At 41.2% G+C, this 13940-nt stretch overlaps 1 protein-coding gene across 1 annotated transcript in view; it reads left to right on the top strand.

The window, feature by feature from the left end:
- Window positions 1-13940, top strand: part of STARD9 (StAR related lipid transfer domain containing 9) — a 313170-nt gene that overhangs the window by 77695 nt on the left and 221535 nt on the right. The window contains exon 3 of the mRNA XM_069730886.1: window positions 2436-2552. Coding sequence (XP_069586987.1) covers window positions 2436-2552 — 117 coding nt within the window. The remainder of the gene's footprint in view (window positions 1-2435; window positions 2553-13940) is intronic.

Below are 13940 nucleotides of genomic sequence, written 5' to 3'. Positions count from 1 at the left end.
GGAAAGCAGAGCGGTGACGTCACCGCTCTGCTTTCCGGCCGCTGTGCTCACAGCCAGTACCGGAGGAGTGCAGAGCACAGCGCCGGGGACAGACAGCGGTAGGTAAGTATGTAGTGTTTGTTTTTTTTTTACTTTTACGCTGGTAACCAGGGTAAACATCGGGTTACTAAGCGCGGCCCTGCGCTTAGTAACCCGATGTTTACCCTGGTTACCCGGGGACTTCGGGATCGTTGGTCGCTGGAGAGCTGTCTGTGTGACAGCTCTCCAGCGACCAAACAGCGACGCTGCAGCGATCCGGATCGTTCTCGGTATCGCTGCAGCATCGCTTAATGTGAAGGGGCCTTAATACTTTGGTCCTCTGGGAGATTAGCCACCACCTGTGGAGTCTGGTATCCGCTTTCTTATAGAGGGCACAGGAGTGCTCGGCTATACCAAGCTTTTCTGTATGTGGAGGAGTCAGGGGAGAGAGGTTTTGGCCAAATGATTATTCGGTTGACGGTAATCTATTGTTTGTAGAGAGCTTAAATTACTGTAAAATGAAAAGTTTGGTAAATCTTTAAATATTATTTTAAATTTTCATCCGTTCTAAAGCAAACTTGACGTGATTAATTGTGCCCGGACCATGGGCAGCAAGTATCAGACATTGGATCCATCATTTCAACCAGGTATGTCTTTATTATGAAACATTTCAGAGTAAAACATCTGCTCTGAAATGACAAAAGTAGTCTTGGAATGATACCTTTATTGGCTAACCAGAAAAAAAATATATTTACAAGCTCTGAGAGCACAGGGGCTCCTTCAGGCAGGTTTACAAATGAATTAATAAGACAAGTGCACAACATTTAACAGATCTTGCAACAGGACATTTGTTCATGACCTGGAAGGGTGATGCCTCCTAAAGATAAGCCATGAAAATCAAATTAGGGTTTTTGAAATGGAGAGGTTGTGGGAATGTTCACTTAGTTATCTAGAGTCCATCTAGCAGATATGTGAATTGAGTCCATGTAGTGAGTCATAAATCCAGGTGTTTAATTCAGTCCAAATAATTGAATATTAGGGTATGTGCACACGTCAGGATTTCTTGCAGAAATTTTCCTGACAGAAACCGGACATTTCTGCCAGAAATCCGCATGCGTTTTTACCGCGATTTTAGACGCGGTTTTTGTTCGTTTTTTCCCAAATGCATAGAATTGCGGGAAAAACGCAGAAAATCCGCAAAAATAATGAACATGCTCATTTTTTTACCGCGATGCATTTTTTTCGCGGGAAAAAAATGCATCCATGTGCACAAAACATGCAGAATGCATTCTAAATGATAGAATGCATAATGTATGCGTTTTTAATTAGTTTTTATAGCGTTTTTAGCGCGAAAAGTGAGGGAACATGCTTGGATAAGGTGTTATTTTTTTTGAGCTTGCCGAAGACACTCGGTTAGCACCCAAGAATGATACGTTTGAGTCTCCGCAGCTGCATGTCTTGCGACTGTTCGACAGCCACATCACATGCAGGGAACATATTTTTGAGCACGCCAAAGATACTCGGTTAGACACCTTATCCTAGTACTTTCGCTCATCGCTATCATCCTTATCAGTTTGAATTCCCAAATTATTCTCTCTCTCTGTGTCAGACACCTGTTTTCCCACATGTGTCCAGATCATTCCTGAGTGTGTGTGCATATTCAATCTCATTTGTAGTTTCACCTGGTTTGGGAAAACCTGTCTGAAGAAGGAGCCCCAGTGCTCTGAAAGTTTTCTGGTTAGTCAGTAAAGGTATCATTATAAGAATACTTTTGACATTTTTGGGTATAAAAATATTTACATTGATTTTTCTGGCTACACGGTACCAGAATATTTTTTTGTACATCAGTGTAAAACATAGATTTAAACGCTAGCCAGGGACTACACTACACAGGAGACTAGTCCAAAGGGCCCATTGCCTGTGGATTTGCCCCACCCTGCTCCACTTGAGTGACAGAACTCTTCTACATATGTGTATATAGGGAAAAGCCCAAAACTCAACAAGGGGCATGGGCGAAGAGCAGTGGCATTTCAGAGTAAAACATTCTAAAAGTCTTCAAACAGAGGCTGCACGGACCTCTTTCTGAGATGTTTTAGTGAATCCTACACTGAGCAGGGGGTTGGACACGATGACGCTGGAGGTTCCTTCCAACTCTTAAGTCTATGATTCCTGGCTGAAATGATGCAACTAGTGTCTGATGCTGAATGTGCTACATGTGGTTTCCTTTAAGATTTGTACGTTGTATCAGTCATTCTGTAAGCCCCTAAAGGCCTAATAAAAATTCTCATATCTTTTGGTTAGAACTTTATTTTCTATTTATATGTAGAATGACTATTCAAGACTGAGCTGCTTTAAAAAACAGAAAGAATACCCAAAGTGCATTTTATTGACCTAATAGTTTGGGTTTTCCTTCCCAGTTGGACTATAAACCAGAAACTTGTGGGGACACCAGAGAGCGACTACTTGAGTTCGGCTTTGATTACTGCTACTGGTCAGTTGATCCAGAAGATCCAAAATATGCATCTCAGGAAGTGGTAAGTCATTGGTTTAATTGCTGTAATTGTCAAAGGAGTACATATTTTGAAGGCTGCCTTCACACATTGTAGGAAGTTAGCTTTTTTTTTTTTTTTTGTAGCCGATTTCAGAAAAAAGTCCAAAAAGGAAAAAGCAGAGCTTGTGAATGCAGCCTTAGGATTGTATTTGGTAATTGCATGACTAGGCAGTCTCATGATATTTCTCACGGGTTTACAGCGACAGAGACAGAAAACTGCAGCGTCTGATTTCTTCTGCTTATGCACTGCTTAGAAGCACTTCACCTTCATATTAAACAGTACAAATTTCTTTTAGCAGTGCAGAGGTTAACCTGCTCAGATGAGAGCTCCTGGAAGCTTTCCTTCAATAAGGTTCTGCTGTTCACTGTTAACCACTCCTATCTCCTATATAATCTGGCTCCTGGCTAAGCACTCTGACAATGAGATAGCTTTTGCTGCATGGCTAGAGGTTGTTGGTGGTTATTATTAGAGAAGGCATTTGGTGGATTTATCTGTGACTGTTGCTAGGTTTTCAGTGTGTGATGATTCCCTTTCTTCTCCTACTTTGGTTTAACCCCATCCTCCACTCCCCGATGTTTACCGCTGTTGTTTGTGCGTATATTTGTATGATTGGAATTTTCCTTTATCCCAGTACATATTACCTTGTTAGTCTGGTTGGTGTATTACTGTACACTAGTACTCCTGTCTTCCTTGGGTGGGGAAAGGGTACACACTGAGGGCGGATTGAGGAGCTAAGGCAAGGTATGTGGCCCCGTTATCTTCACTATCAGACATAATCCAGGAAACAGGGCGAGCTAGGGTGCCCCTACCATTAGAAACAGGGAAGGAGCCCCTGGTCCCAGGACACCCGGCAACAGAGTCGTGACAATATTCTTATCAGAAATTTCTGAATGTTTTCGAAGTTACTGAAAAATGTCACAAAAGTACATTAAAAGGTAGAATACATCAGTAACCTGAATGTTCACAATGTGTCATACAATAACACTGATTACTCTCTCAAAAGATAAACTCTACCTCTCCATTAAGCCGTGTGAGAGCTTGTTTTTCGAAGAAAAAAAAATTAAAGAAAGTTCTCCAGTGATGAAGAAAAAAAGTCCCAATAAAGGGATAAAAACAGCTTTTTATTTAAACCATTTAAAATTGTAAATAACCAGTGTGGGTAACTGTACAGATGATACACATATAAAAAAACCCTACGCTTATCGCTGAAATGTTTTTTTTCTTTATCGATTGGAGAACTTTCCTTAATTTTTTTTTCTTCATCGACTGAGACTGCTCCGCGTGGGTGATATTCATGAACAAGGTGCAAGGCATTTTGGTGAGCTGACTTCCTATTTTCCTTTTCCATTTTCATCTTGTTTTTTTTTTTTTTATTTCAGTAACTTTTATTTGTCGATTCCAAATTTTCAATTTTTTTTCTTAAAAAACTCTGCCTTGTTTGTAGTGTCCTCAGCTTTTGAGACAGCTTAATATTTTCATTAGTGACCTTTAAAAAATGTTCCTGTTCATGAGTTAACCAAAAAGGCTGCTTTGTTGCAGTGGAATCTACATTAGAAGGGATATGCAAATGAGTCTGCAAGTATTCTGGGTGGGACCAGGGACTTCCACTCCCTCCTGAGCCAAACTCTGCTCTTCTGAAGATGATTGATTGACAGTTATCACTGCAGCAAAACTAGCTGTGAGTGAACTTACGCTGAGGATGGAGCTGGGAGCCAAGGCTAGGGCACTTCCAAATTCTTTTGTATACCATTTTCAAACTGGATTTCTTTGCAACAGAAGCCACATTTTTGTTTAATAATTGTATAGATTCATCTTTGTACTTATGACCTGCATACATGAAATTCGTTTTGGGTGGATAGAATGAGTTGATTTCCATTTAAAATATTTTTTTCCTTCTAAATGCCCAGTTACCGTATATACTCGAGTATAAGTCGACCCGAGTATAAGCCGAGACACCTAATTTTGCCACGAAAAACTGGGAAAACTTATTGACTTGAGTATAAGCCGGGTATGCATTGTCCCTTCATCCCTATCCTGGCATGCATGGCTCCCTGTCCCTGTCCTTGTATGCATGGCTCCCTGTCCTTATATGCATGGCTCCCTGTCCTTGTATGCATGACTCCCTGTCCTTGTATGCATGGCTCCCTGTCCTTGTATGCATGGCTCCCTGTCCTTGTATGCATGGCTCCCTGTCCATGCATGCATGGCTCCCCGTCCCTATCTTTGTGTGCATGGCTTCCCGTCCCTGTCCTTGTATGCATGGCTTCCCGTCCCTGTCCTTGTATGCATGGCTCCCTGTCCATGTCCTTGTATGCATGGTTCCCCGTCCATGTCCTTGTATGCATGGATCCCCGTTCATGTCCTTGTATACATGGCTCCCCGTCCATGTCCTTGTATGCATGGCTCCCCATCCCTGTCCTTGTATGCATGGATCCTTATCCCCTATCCTTGTATGTATGGTTCCTATAGAATAAAAAAAAAAACCACCTCATACTTACATTCCCTGCGCGCCCTCGCTGCATCTCGTTCCAGCAGCAAAAATAATTATTTTTTCTATAAAATAGTTTTTATCGTATAAAAGCGCCAAAACATTAAAAAATGATATAAGTGAGGTATCGCTGTAATCGTACTGACCTGAAGAATAAAACTGCTTTATCAATTTTACCAAACGTGGAACGGTATAAACGCCCCCCCACAAAAGAGATTCATGAATAGCTGGTTTTTGGTCATTCTGCCTCACAAAAATTGGAATAAAAACCGATCAAAAAATGTCAGAAAATGGTACCAATAAAAACATCAACTCATCCCGCAAAAAAACAAGACCTCACATGACTCTGTGGACCAAAATATGGAAAAATTATAGCTCTCAAAATGTGGAGACACAAAAACTATTTTTTTTGCAGTAAAAAGCGTCTTTTAGTGTGTGACAGCTGCCAATCATAAAAATCCGCTAAAAACCTCTATAAATAATAAATCAAACCCCCTTCATCAACCCCTTAGTTAGGGAAAAATAATAAAATAAAAATAATGTATTTATCTCAATTTTCCCATTAGGGTTAGGGCTAGGGTTAGGGTTAGGGTTGGTGTTAGGGTTTCAGTTAGAATTGGGGGTTTCCACTGTTTAGGCACATCAGGGGTTCTCCAAACGTGACATGGCGTCCGATCTCAATTCCAGCCAATTCTATGTTGAAAGAGTAAAACAGTGCTCCTTCCCTTCCGAACTCTGCCGTGTGCCCAAACAGGGGTTTACCCCAACATATGGGGTATCAGCTTACTCAGGACAAATTGGACAACAACTTTTGGGGTCCAATTTCGGTTATTACACTTGGGAAAATAAAAATGTGGGGGGCTAAAAAAAATGTGGGAAAAAAATGATTTTTTATTTTCACGGCTCTGCGTTATAAATTGTAGTGAAACACTTGGGGGTTCAAAGTTCTCATAACACATCTAGATAAGTTCCTTGGGGGGTCTGGTTTCCAATATGGGGTCACTTGTGGGGGGTTTCTACTGTTCAGGTACATTAGGGGCTCTGCAAATGCAATGTGACGTCTGCAGACCAATGCATCTAAGTCTGCATTCCAAATGCACTCCTTCCCTTCCGAGCTCTGCCATGCGCCCAAACGGTGGTTTCCCCCCACATATGGGGTATCAGCGTACTCAGGACAAATTGTACAACAACTTTTGGGGTCCATTTTCTCCTGTTACCCTTGGTAAAATAAAACAAATTGGAGCTGAAGTAATTTTTGTGTGGAAAAAAGTTAAATGTTCATTTTTATTTAAACATTCCAAAAATTCCTGTGAAACACCTGAAGGGTTAATGAACTTCTTGAATGTGGGTTTGAGCACCTTGAGGGGTGCAGTTTTTAGTATGGTGTCACACTTGGTTATTTTCTATCATATGGACTCCTCAAAATGACTTCAAATGTAATGTGGTCCCTAAAAAAATGGTGTTGTAAAAATGAGAAATTGCTGGTCAACTTTTAACCCTTATAACTCCCTAACAAAAAAAAATTTTGTTTCCAAAATTGTGCTGATGTAAAGTAGACATGTGAGAAATGTTACTTATTAAGTATTTTGTGTGACATATCTCTGTGATTTAAGGGCATAAAAATTCAAAGTTGGAAAATTGCGAAATTTTCAAAATTTTCACCAAATTTCCATTTTTTTCACAAATAAACACAAGTCTTATCGAAGAAATTTTCCACTATCATGAAGTACAATATGTCACGAGAAAACAGTGTCAGAATCATCAGGATCCGTTGAAACGTTCCAGAGTTATAACCTCATAAAGAGACAGTGGTCAGAATTGTAAAAATTGGCCCTGTCATTAACGTGCAAACTGTCATGATCCCAATGGCAGGGGATCACTAAAGGACAAGCACAGATACAAACAAGCTCTAGGGCGATGGAACCTGAGCTGACCGCGACCCTGAACCTAACACACAAATAAAAGTAGCCGGGGAACATGCCTACGATGATCCTAGACGTCTCGCTCCAGCCGAAGATCTAACTTCCCCTATCAGAAGAAACACAGACCTCTCTTGCCTCCAGAGAAATACCCCACAGAAATAGCAGCCCCCCACATATAATGACGGTGAAATGAGAGGAAAGCACATACGCAGTATGAAAACAGTTTCAGCAAAATGAGGCCCGCTAAAGCTAGATAGCAGAGGATACAAAAGTGAACTGCGCGGTCAGCGAAAAACCCTTCAAAAAACCATCCTGAAATTACTTGAACTCATGTGCCAACTCATGGTACATGAGGAGCAATTTCAGCCCACTAGAGCAACCAGCAGCAATAATCACATATCTGCAGGCTGGACTAAAAAACCAAATAAAGCAAAACACCAAAACAGGAAAATCCAAACTTAGCTTGACCAGAAGGTTCTAGGAGCAGGGAGCAGGGAGCAGAGGTAACAAGACACACTGGATACATTGATAACCGGCGAGGAAATGCCAGCAAAGCCAGGTTAAATAGGAAACTCCCATATCCTGATGGAACAGGTGGAACCCAGAGACCCAGGAAAGACAAGTCACCCAGTACCATCAGTAACCACCAGAGGGAGCCCAAAAACAGAACTCACAACAGCAAACCACCCTTGGGGCTTAAGGGGTTAATAAATAAATAATATTTTGGGTGTTTTTACATAACTATTGCAACAAAAAGAGGACCATTTTAAATATGAATTCTTTTATATTACATTTAGCGTTCTTTATTCTTTTCATGTTCCTCTGGTTTATTTTGGGTATTTTCACAATTTTATATCAAATGTTTTCAGTTTCAATCCTCCGGCAGCAAAGAACTTCTTTACAATCCATTCTTCTCCCCAGTCCTTAGTTTTTTTTTTACTGCCACTGTCTGTTTACATGTAGAATAAATAAGGCCTTTCAGTTTGTAGACTTGCAGCAGGGATTACAGAGGGTGATTTGGCTCTCGGGGCTGTGTACAGGACAAGGCAAGCTGAGGCACGCTCGGTGACCTCATATTTTGCGTCTTGACTTATCTGTCCCATTGAAGCGCTACCTGGTACTGGATGGCTGTTTAACTTGATATATGAGAACAGAATAGTGGAGACCTATAATCATTGTTTAAACAAGCGTTACAAGTGGACATATTATGAACAGTACGCTCGGAGAGGAGGTTTAGTAACATTATACAACTTGCAAGTGTTCAAAGCTGCAAACCAGATCAAGTTAAAGGAGTTGTTCAGTTTCACAATAAAATGTCAAGGCTTTATTTGTTTTAAACAATATATCAAAAGCAACATTACTGAATCCCATGCCGTTCCATCGCATCTCCTCTTCCTCCCTCCTTTCCGTGCACACGTCGGCATGTCAGTCCCACTGCTGTGAGCGTGTCCCCAGTGTGCAGTAGCATTGATAGACAAGGGTCCTGGACTAGTCCGCTGACCACAAGGAGAAGCAGAAGCCATTAAACATCTCTTTTAAACTTGTACATTTAGCGTTTATGGCTGATTCTGACTTCATCAAAGAAGTTATTAGTAGGCTGATAAAGTGCTTCTTATACCTTCTAGGGGTAAATCATTATGTCAGGTTCACTGTAAAGGTCGCAGTCTTTCTTTGACAAAGACAGAGCCAATGGATGTAGATTGAGGCTGCCATTTTGGTCTTCTTGTGATGTCTAGTCTTCATAGATTCCCCAGCCTCTCCCCTATGCCAAGCCTTTCACTGACTTCCTATCACCCAGAGACTCCTGAGTGTCGGGTATTGATGTGTGAGACTCATCCGAGTGTCTCCCATGTGATTATGAGCACAAATTAATACACCACTGCAATCGAGGGTCTCGGCTCCTAGATAATGCTGCTTTCGGATTACATAGCAAAAACAATCTGCTGACAGATTCACTTTCATGTTCGCAATGGCAGAAAAAATATAAAAATGCATTGTATTGCTTGTCTCACATATTGATTACATATCAAGAGGATAGGATCTGCCACCGACACTCCCATTGATCAGCTAGTATTTGCTTTAGCAGTGGCTGAATCTGGGCAATTTAAAGGTGTGAAACACTGCAGCTCTGTACATTCAGTGGCTGCTGCCGAGTGCTGCTGCCGAGTACTGCTGTGTATCTCAAATTCACCTATGGAGAGGACATCGCTATGTCAGCCCTGGACATCCCCTTTAACAAATTTAGGGATATGAACTACAGACTGGTCAGAGTGCCTGTGCACTTCTGAAAGTGCCTATATTGGAACGGTATATCTGAACATTGTTGCAGACAAAGCCCTTCATAGCAGAGGTATTCCGTATTGCTACTTAGCTCATTCAGCATAATAAATCACACTGCAAACATTATTCAGGAATTGGGTTGTAAAAATTAAAAAGTAGTTGATTTGACCTCCAAAGTACCTGGATCTGAACTCCATAAAATGTCAGCGTGCTAGAAAAGCAATTCAATGGAGACCTCAACTCGCGATTTGTATAACTGAAAGGATGTGCTTGCTAACGTCTCTGTTCCAAGTACCACAGGCTACTGCTGGAGGTCTTGTGGAGTCTTTTGATGGAGTAAGGAGGACCAACAAAAAGTTGTTATCACGTTATAGCTGATGTGTATCCTGCAATCGTCATGCTGCAATTTATGTAATATTTACCTATAATATACCAGTTTTATAGAGAAGTCACAGTGCAGAAGTATTAATCCTGGTACAAAAAGATTTGCTAATAAACCACATTCAAGTCTCATTAAAATTGTACACGTTGTGACATTAGGTCGTGTTCATACAATGCGTTACTGCTGAGGAAAATAAATGCAAGACGTAATAAGCAGCAAACAAAAGACTGCGGTGTTCCCTCCAGCCTAGTGTGCTTTTACGTCCCCGCAGGTGGACATGGATGTGCATTGCATTGCGTGACTGCAGCTTTATACTAACTAATGATGATTTTGGTGAAATGAAACTCATGTGCTTCCTTCTTTGTCATTTCACAATTTCTAGCTTCATTTTCTGTTGGTTCGCACATATAATGCTGTGATTGTCCTCTGCACGCCTACTTTCTCCCTTTTTTTCATGCCACGAATATGAAGCACACAATGACTTTCTCTATTTCAACAGATGAAATGAAGCATTTGTCACCACTGAAATCCTTTTGCTTCTTGACCTTGGACTATGGATCCTTTCAGGAAGGCATTCGCATATTCAGTGCTGCATCCTGAATATTCGTCATATATTAGGGAGGAATAACATGCATTATTATTTAGTTCATGTAACAATTTCTAGACACCGATGCAAATTCTAAATGTGGTCTTTAGGATACTGCTGAGTAATTTTTTTAAATGTTCGTCTTTTCCATAGGCTGTTGAAGACAAATATCTATGGGTGCTTTGATGCAAATTAAAGTTGCAATGAAAATAATCATAGTTGCATAGAAGCAAGGCTGACATAAGTCTGATGGATGGTTTAATACCTGGGGCAGAAAGCTTCATGTAGCGGCTGAGACCAGGCTGCTTAACTGAAGCTTCTTGGGGGTAGTTGTGCATTTGAGGCAAGGGTGGAGTCGTGCCCTGACCACTAGAGGAAGTGGGTTGGGGAGAAAGAAAGGATTTTTAGTACTGGTTTTCTGCTTCTCTAAACCATGTTGTAATTCGTCTACATGCGGTCACTACTCATAGGGGAGAATAGTGGAGAGGATGAACAATGCAATGATTACAGTGTTAAGGATACAGCTACTACACCTGCAGATAGAGGTTTTTTGGGGGTTTCATAAAACCCTTGTAACTTGGCTGCAGAGTGTTTACAACAACCTGTTCCTTACTCGCCCTGCCCTGGTCCAGTGCTGAGTCTCTTATTGTCTGCAGCTCTTAGCCAATATCTGAACTCAGTGGCTTTGCCCAAGTTAATGGTGCGAGTTGCTCAGAGGCACTGAGATCACTGATTGGCTGCAGTGGTGTTGACACAACCTCAGCGCTGCAGACAATAACAGACAACAGGAGCAGCAGCGGAGACTTCCATACTGGACCCAGGGAAGTTGCATAAAGCAAAGTTTGCTTTTTAAAAGCAACTACACCCAAGGGACAGTGGTTTTCCAAAACCTTAAAACCTCATCAAGGCTACTATAAATACTAACCTAAAGTTAGCAGAACCCTCCAATATCAAGCGGCTTGGTTGACCATGTCATTTGTAAGGGGGCCAACTGTCTGTCCCATGAAAGATAAGAAAAAGTAGCTCCACTCTGAAATGTTAAAAATTATGTATTTAGACAAGTGGAATTGCATTACTGCCATAGAAAATGTGAATATTATAATGTGCACATATGAAGTATAGAAAATTTGAACTGCAATATTGCTACAGAAAAAATGAAGTTACTTACCGGTAGCTCATAAATTGGCCAATTCATGAGCCCAACAGCCACCAACAAGACATATCAGGTATCGCATCAGGTTAGGTTGCCAACAATAAGATACGCCTTGTCGTTGGCTGTTAAGCTCTCATGAATTGTCCAATTTATGCGTTAAGTACCTTCATTTTTTTCTGTAGCAATATTGCAGTTCCATTTCTCTATATTTCATATTTGCATATTATAGTGTTCACATATTTTCTATGGCAGTAATAATTTTCTAAATTTGTTGTTTTTGGCATTTCAGAGTGTAGCTATTTTTTCTTAGCTTTGACTTTTGTCCTTGCACCTGTTCACACTTGTTTGGATGCATCGGTCAGTTTTTTCTGTTTGTCCCATGAAAGATGTCAGGAGAAGACAAGGATACGGACTGTTGTATTTCCGATGGCCAATCCTTTTATTCGCTGGGAGACAAGTTGTTGCCAGAGGAGTCTGGTAGGTGCTCTAATAAAGAACACGAGCGCTCCTGTGTATGGGGGGATGGCTCCCACTGAATGATTGTTCAGACTGCAGCTTGCTAATGTGCATGTGGCCCTTTAAGGCCTCTTTTCCACTTGCGAGAAAAATGGACTAGTGCAATCCGATAAAAAATCGGATTGCACTCGGACCAGTGTTATTCAATAGGTGACATTCCATTTGCGATTTTTTTTTTTCCTCAGGTGAAATAGGACTGAGAAAAAAATCGCAGCATGCAAGTCAATGGGTGCGAGAAACAAAAATGCATGGAATACGGACCACCGTATTCCATCCGTTTTTTACGGATACCTTACCATTCTGTGGCATAGAACACTGTAAATAGTCCTGTAAATGATTGTAAAAAAACTAGTTGCAGAGAAAAAAAGCGGATTGCATATGGATGTCATACGGATGTAAAACGGATGGTGCGATTAAAAAATCGCATTGAACTCGCATGACAAACGCATACTTTTTATCCCTTTTTTTCGGTCCAGATTACGGACCGTTTTTTTTCTCTCAAGTGGAAAAGAGGCCAAGGGGAAGTCTGGCTGAGCTGTGTCTACACAATGACGGTCAGTTGGGGAGAGTACTGGGGCTTTATTGAGTGCTCTTATTGAGCTGTAAAATAGTTTTTTTTTATTGCACAAACTATAGCTTCGTGACTGATTGACAGGGAATGTAAATCCCTCACAGCCTTCTTACTGAGTGCTCACACAATACCCCTCTGGCAGCAGTTCATTAAATAATAGTATTTTATGGAGTTATTTTCTATTTGTTCTTTAATTTTTTTTATAAGTTGCAAAACAAGATAAAACTGCAGACCGAATTTATAATGTAAATAATCCTAAATATGCTGTCCCTTTGTTGTGTTTGTTTACAGTCTGAAGTGGATTTTAAAAGTATTTTGCAGAAAAAAATGGCTATTTAATGACTTCTTTAACCCCTTAATCCCATATGACGTACTATCCCGTCCAGGTGACCTGGGACTTAATTCCCAGTGACGGGATAGTACGTCATATGCGATCGGCCGCGCTCACGGGGGGAGCGCGGCCGATCGCGGCCGGGTGTCAGCTGCCTATCGCAGCTGACATCCGGCACTATGTGCCAGGAGCGGTCACGGACCGCTCCCAGCACATTAACCCCCGGCACACCGCGATCAAAGATGATCGCGGTGTGCCGGCGGTGCAGGGAAGCATCGCGCAGGGAGGGGGCTCCCTGCGGGCTTCCCTGAGACGATCGGTACACGGTGATGTACTCACCGTGTACCGAGCGTCTTCTCCCTGCAGTCCCCGGATCCAAAATGGCCGCGGGGCTGCATCCGGGTCCTGCAGGGAGCACTTCCGGGTCAGGATCAGGCTGCAGCTGCAGCTCTAATCCTGCCCGGCTGTATGTCAGATCACCGATCTGACAGAGTGCTGTGCACACTGTCAGATCGGTGATCTGTGATGTCCTCCCCTGGGACAAAGTGAAAAAGTCAACAAAAAAATTTCCACACGTGTAAAAAAAAAAAAAATCCTAAATAAAGAAGAAAAAAAAAATATATTATTCCCATAAATACATTTCTTTATCTAAAAAAAACAAAAAAAAAACCAATAAAAGTACACATATTTAGTATCGCCGCGTCCGTAACGACCCGACCTATAAAACTGGCCCACTAGTTAACCCCTTCAGTAAACACCGTAAGAAAAAAAAAAAAACGAGCCAAAAAACAACGCTTTATTATCATAACGCTGAACAAAAAGTGGAATAACATGCGATCAAAAAGACGGATATAAATAACCATGGTACCTCTGAAAACGTCATCTTGTCCCGCAAAAAACGAGCTACCATATAGCATCATAACCAAAAAAATAAAAAAGTTATAGTCCTCAGAATAAAGCGATGCCAAAATAATTATTTTTTCTATAAAATAGCTTTTATCGTATAAAAGCGCCAAAACATAAAAAAAATGATATAAATGAGGTGTCGCTGTAATCGTACTGACCCAAAGAATAAAACTGCTTCATCAATTTTACCAAACGCGGAACGGTATAAACGCCTCCCCCAAAAGAAATTCATGAA

Source organism: Ranitomeya imitator, chromosome 1, assembly GCF_032444005.1.
Source record: "Ranitomeya imitator isolate aRanImi1 chromosome 1, aRanImi1.pri, whole genome shotgun sequence".
Lineage (NCBI taxonomy): Eukaryota > Metazoa > Chordata > Amphibia > Anura > Dendrobatidae > Ranitomeya > Ranitomeya imitator.
This window is presented reverse-complemented; position numbering and strand designations above follow the sequence as displayed.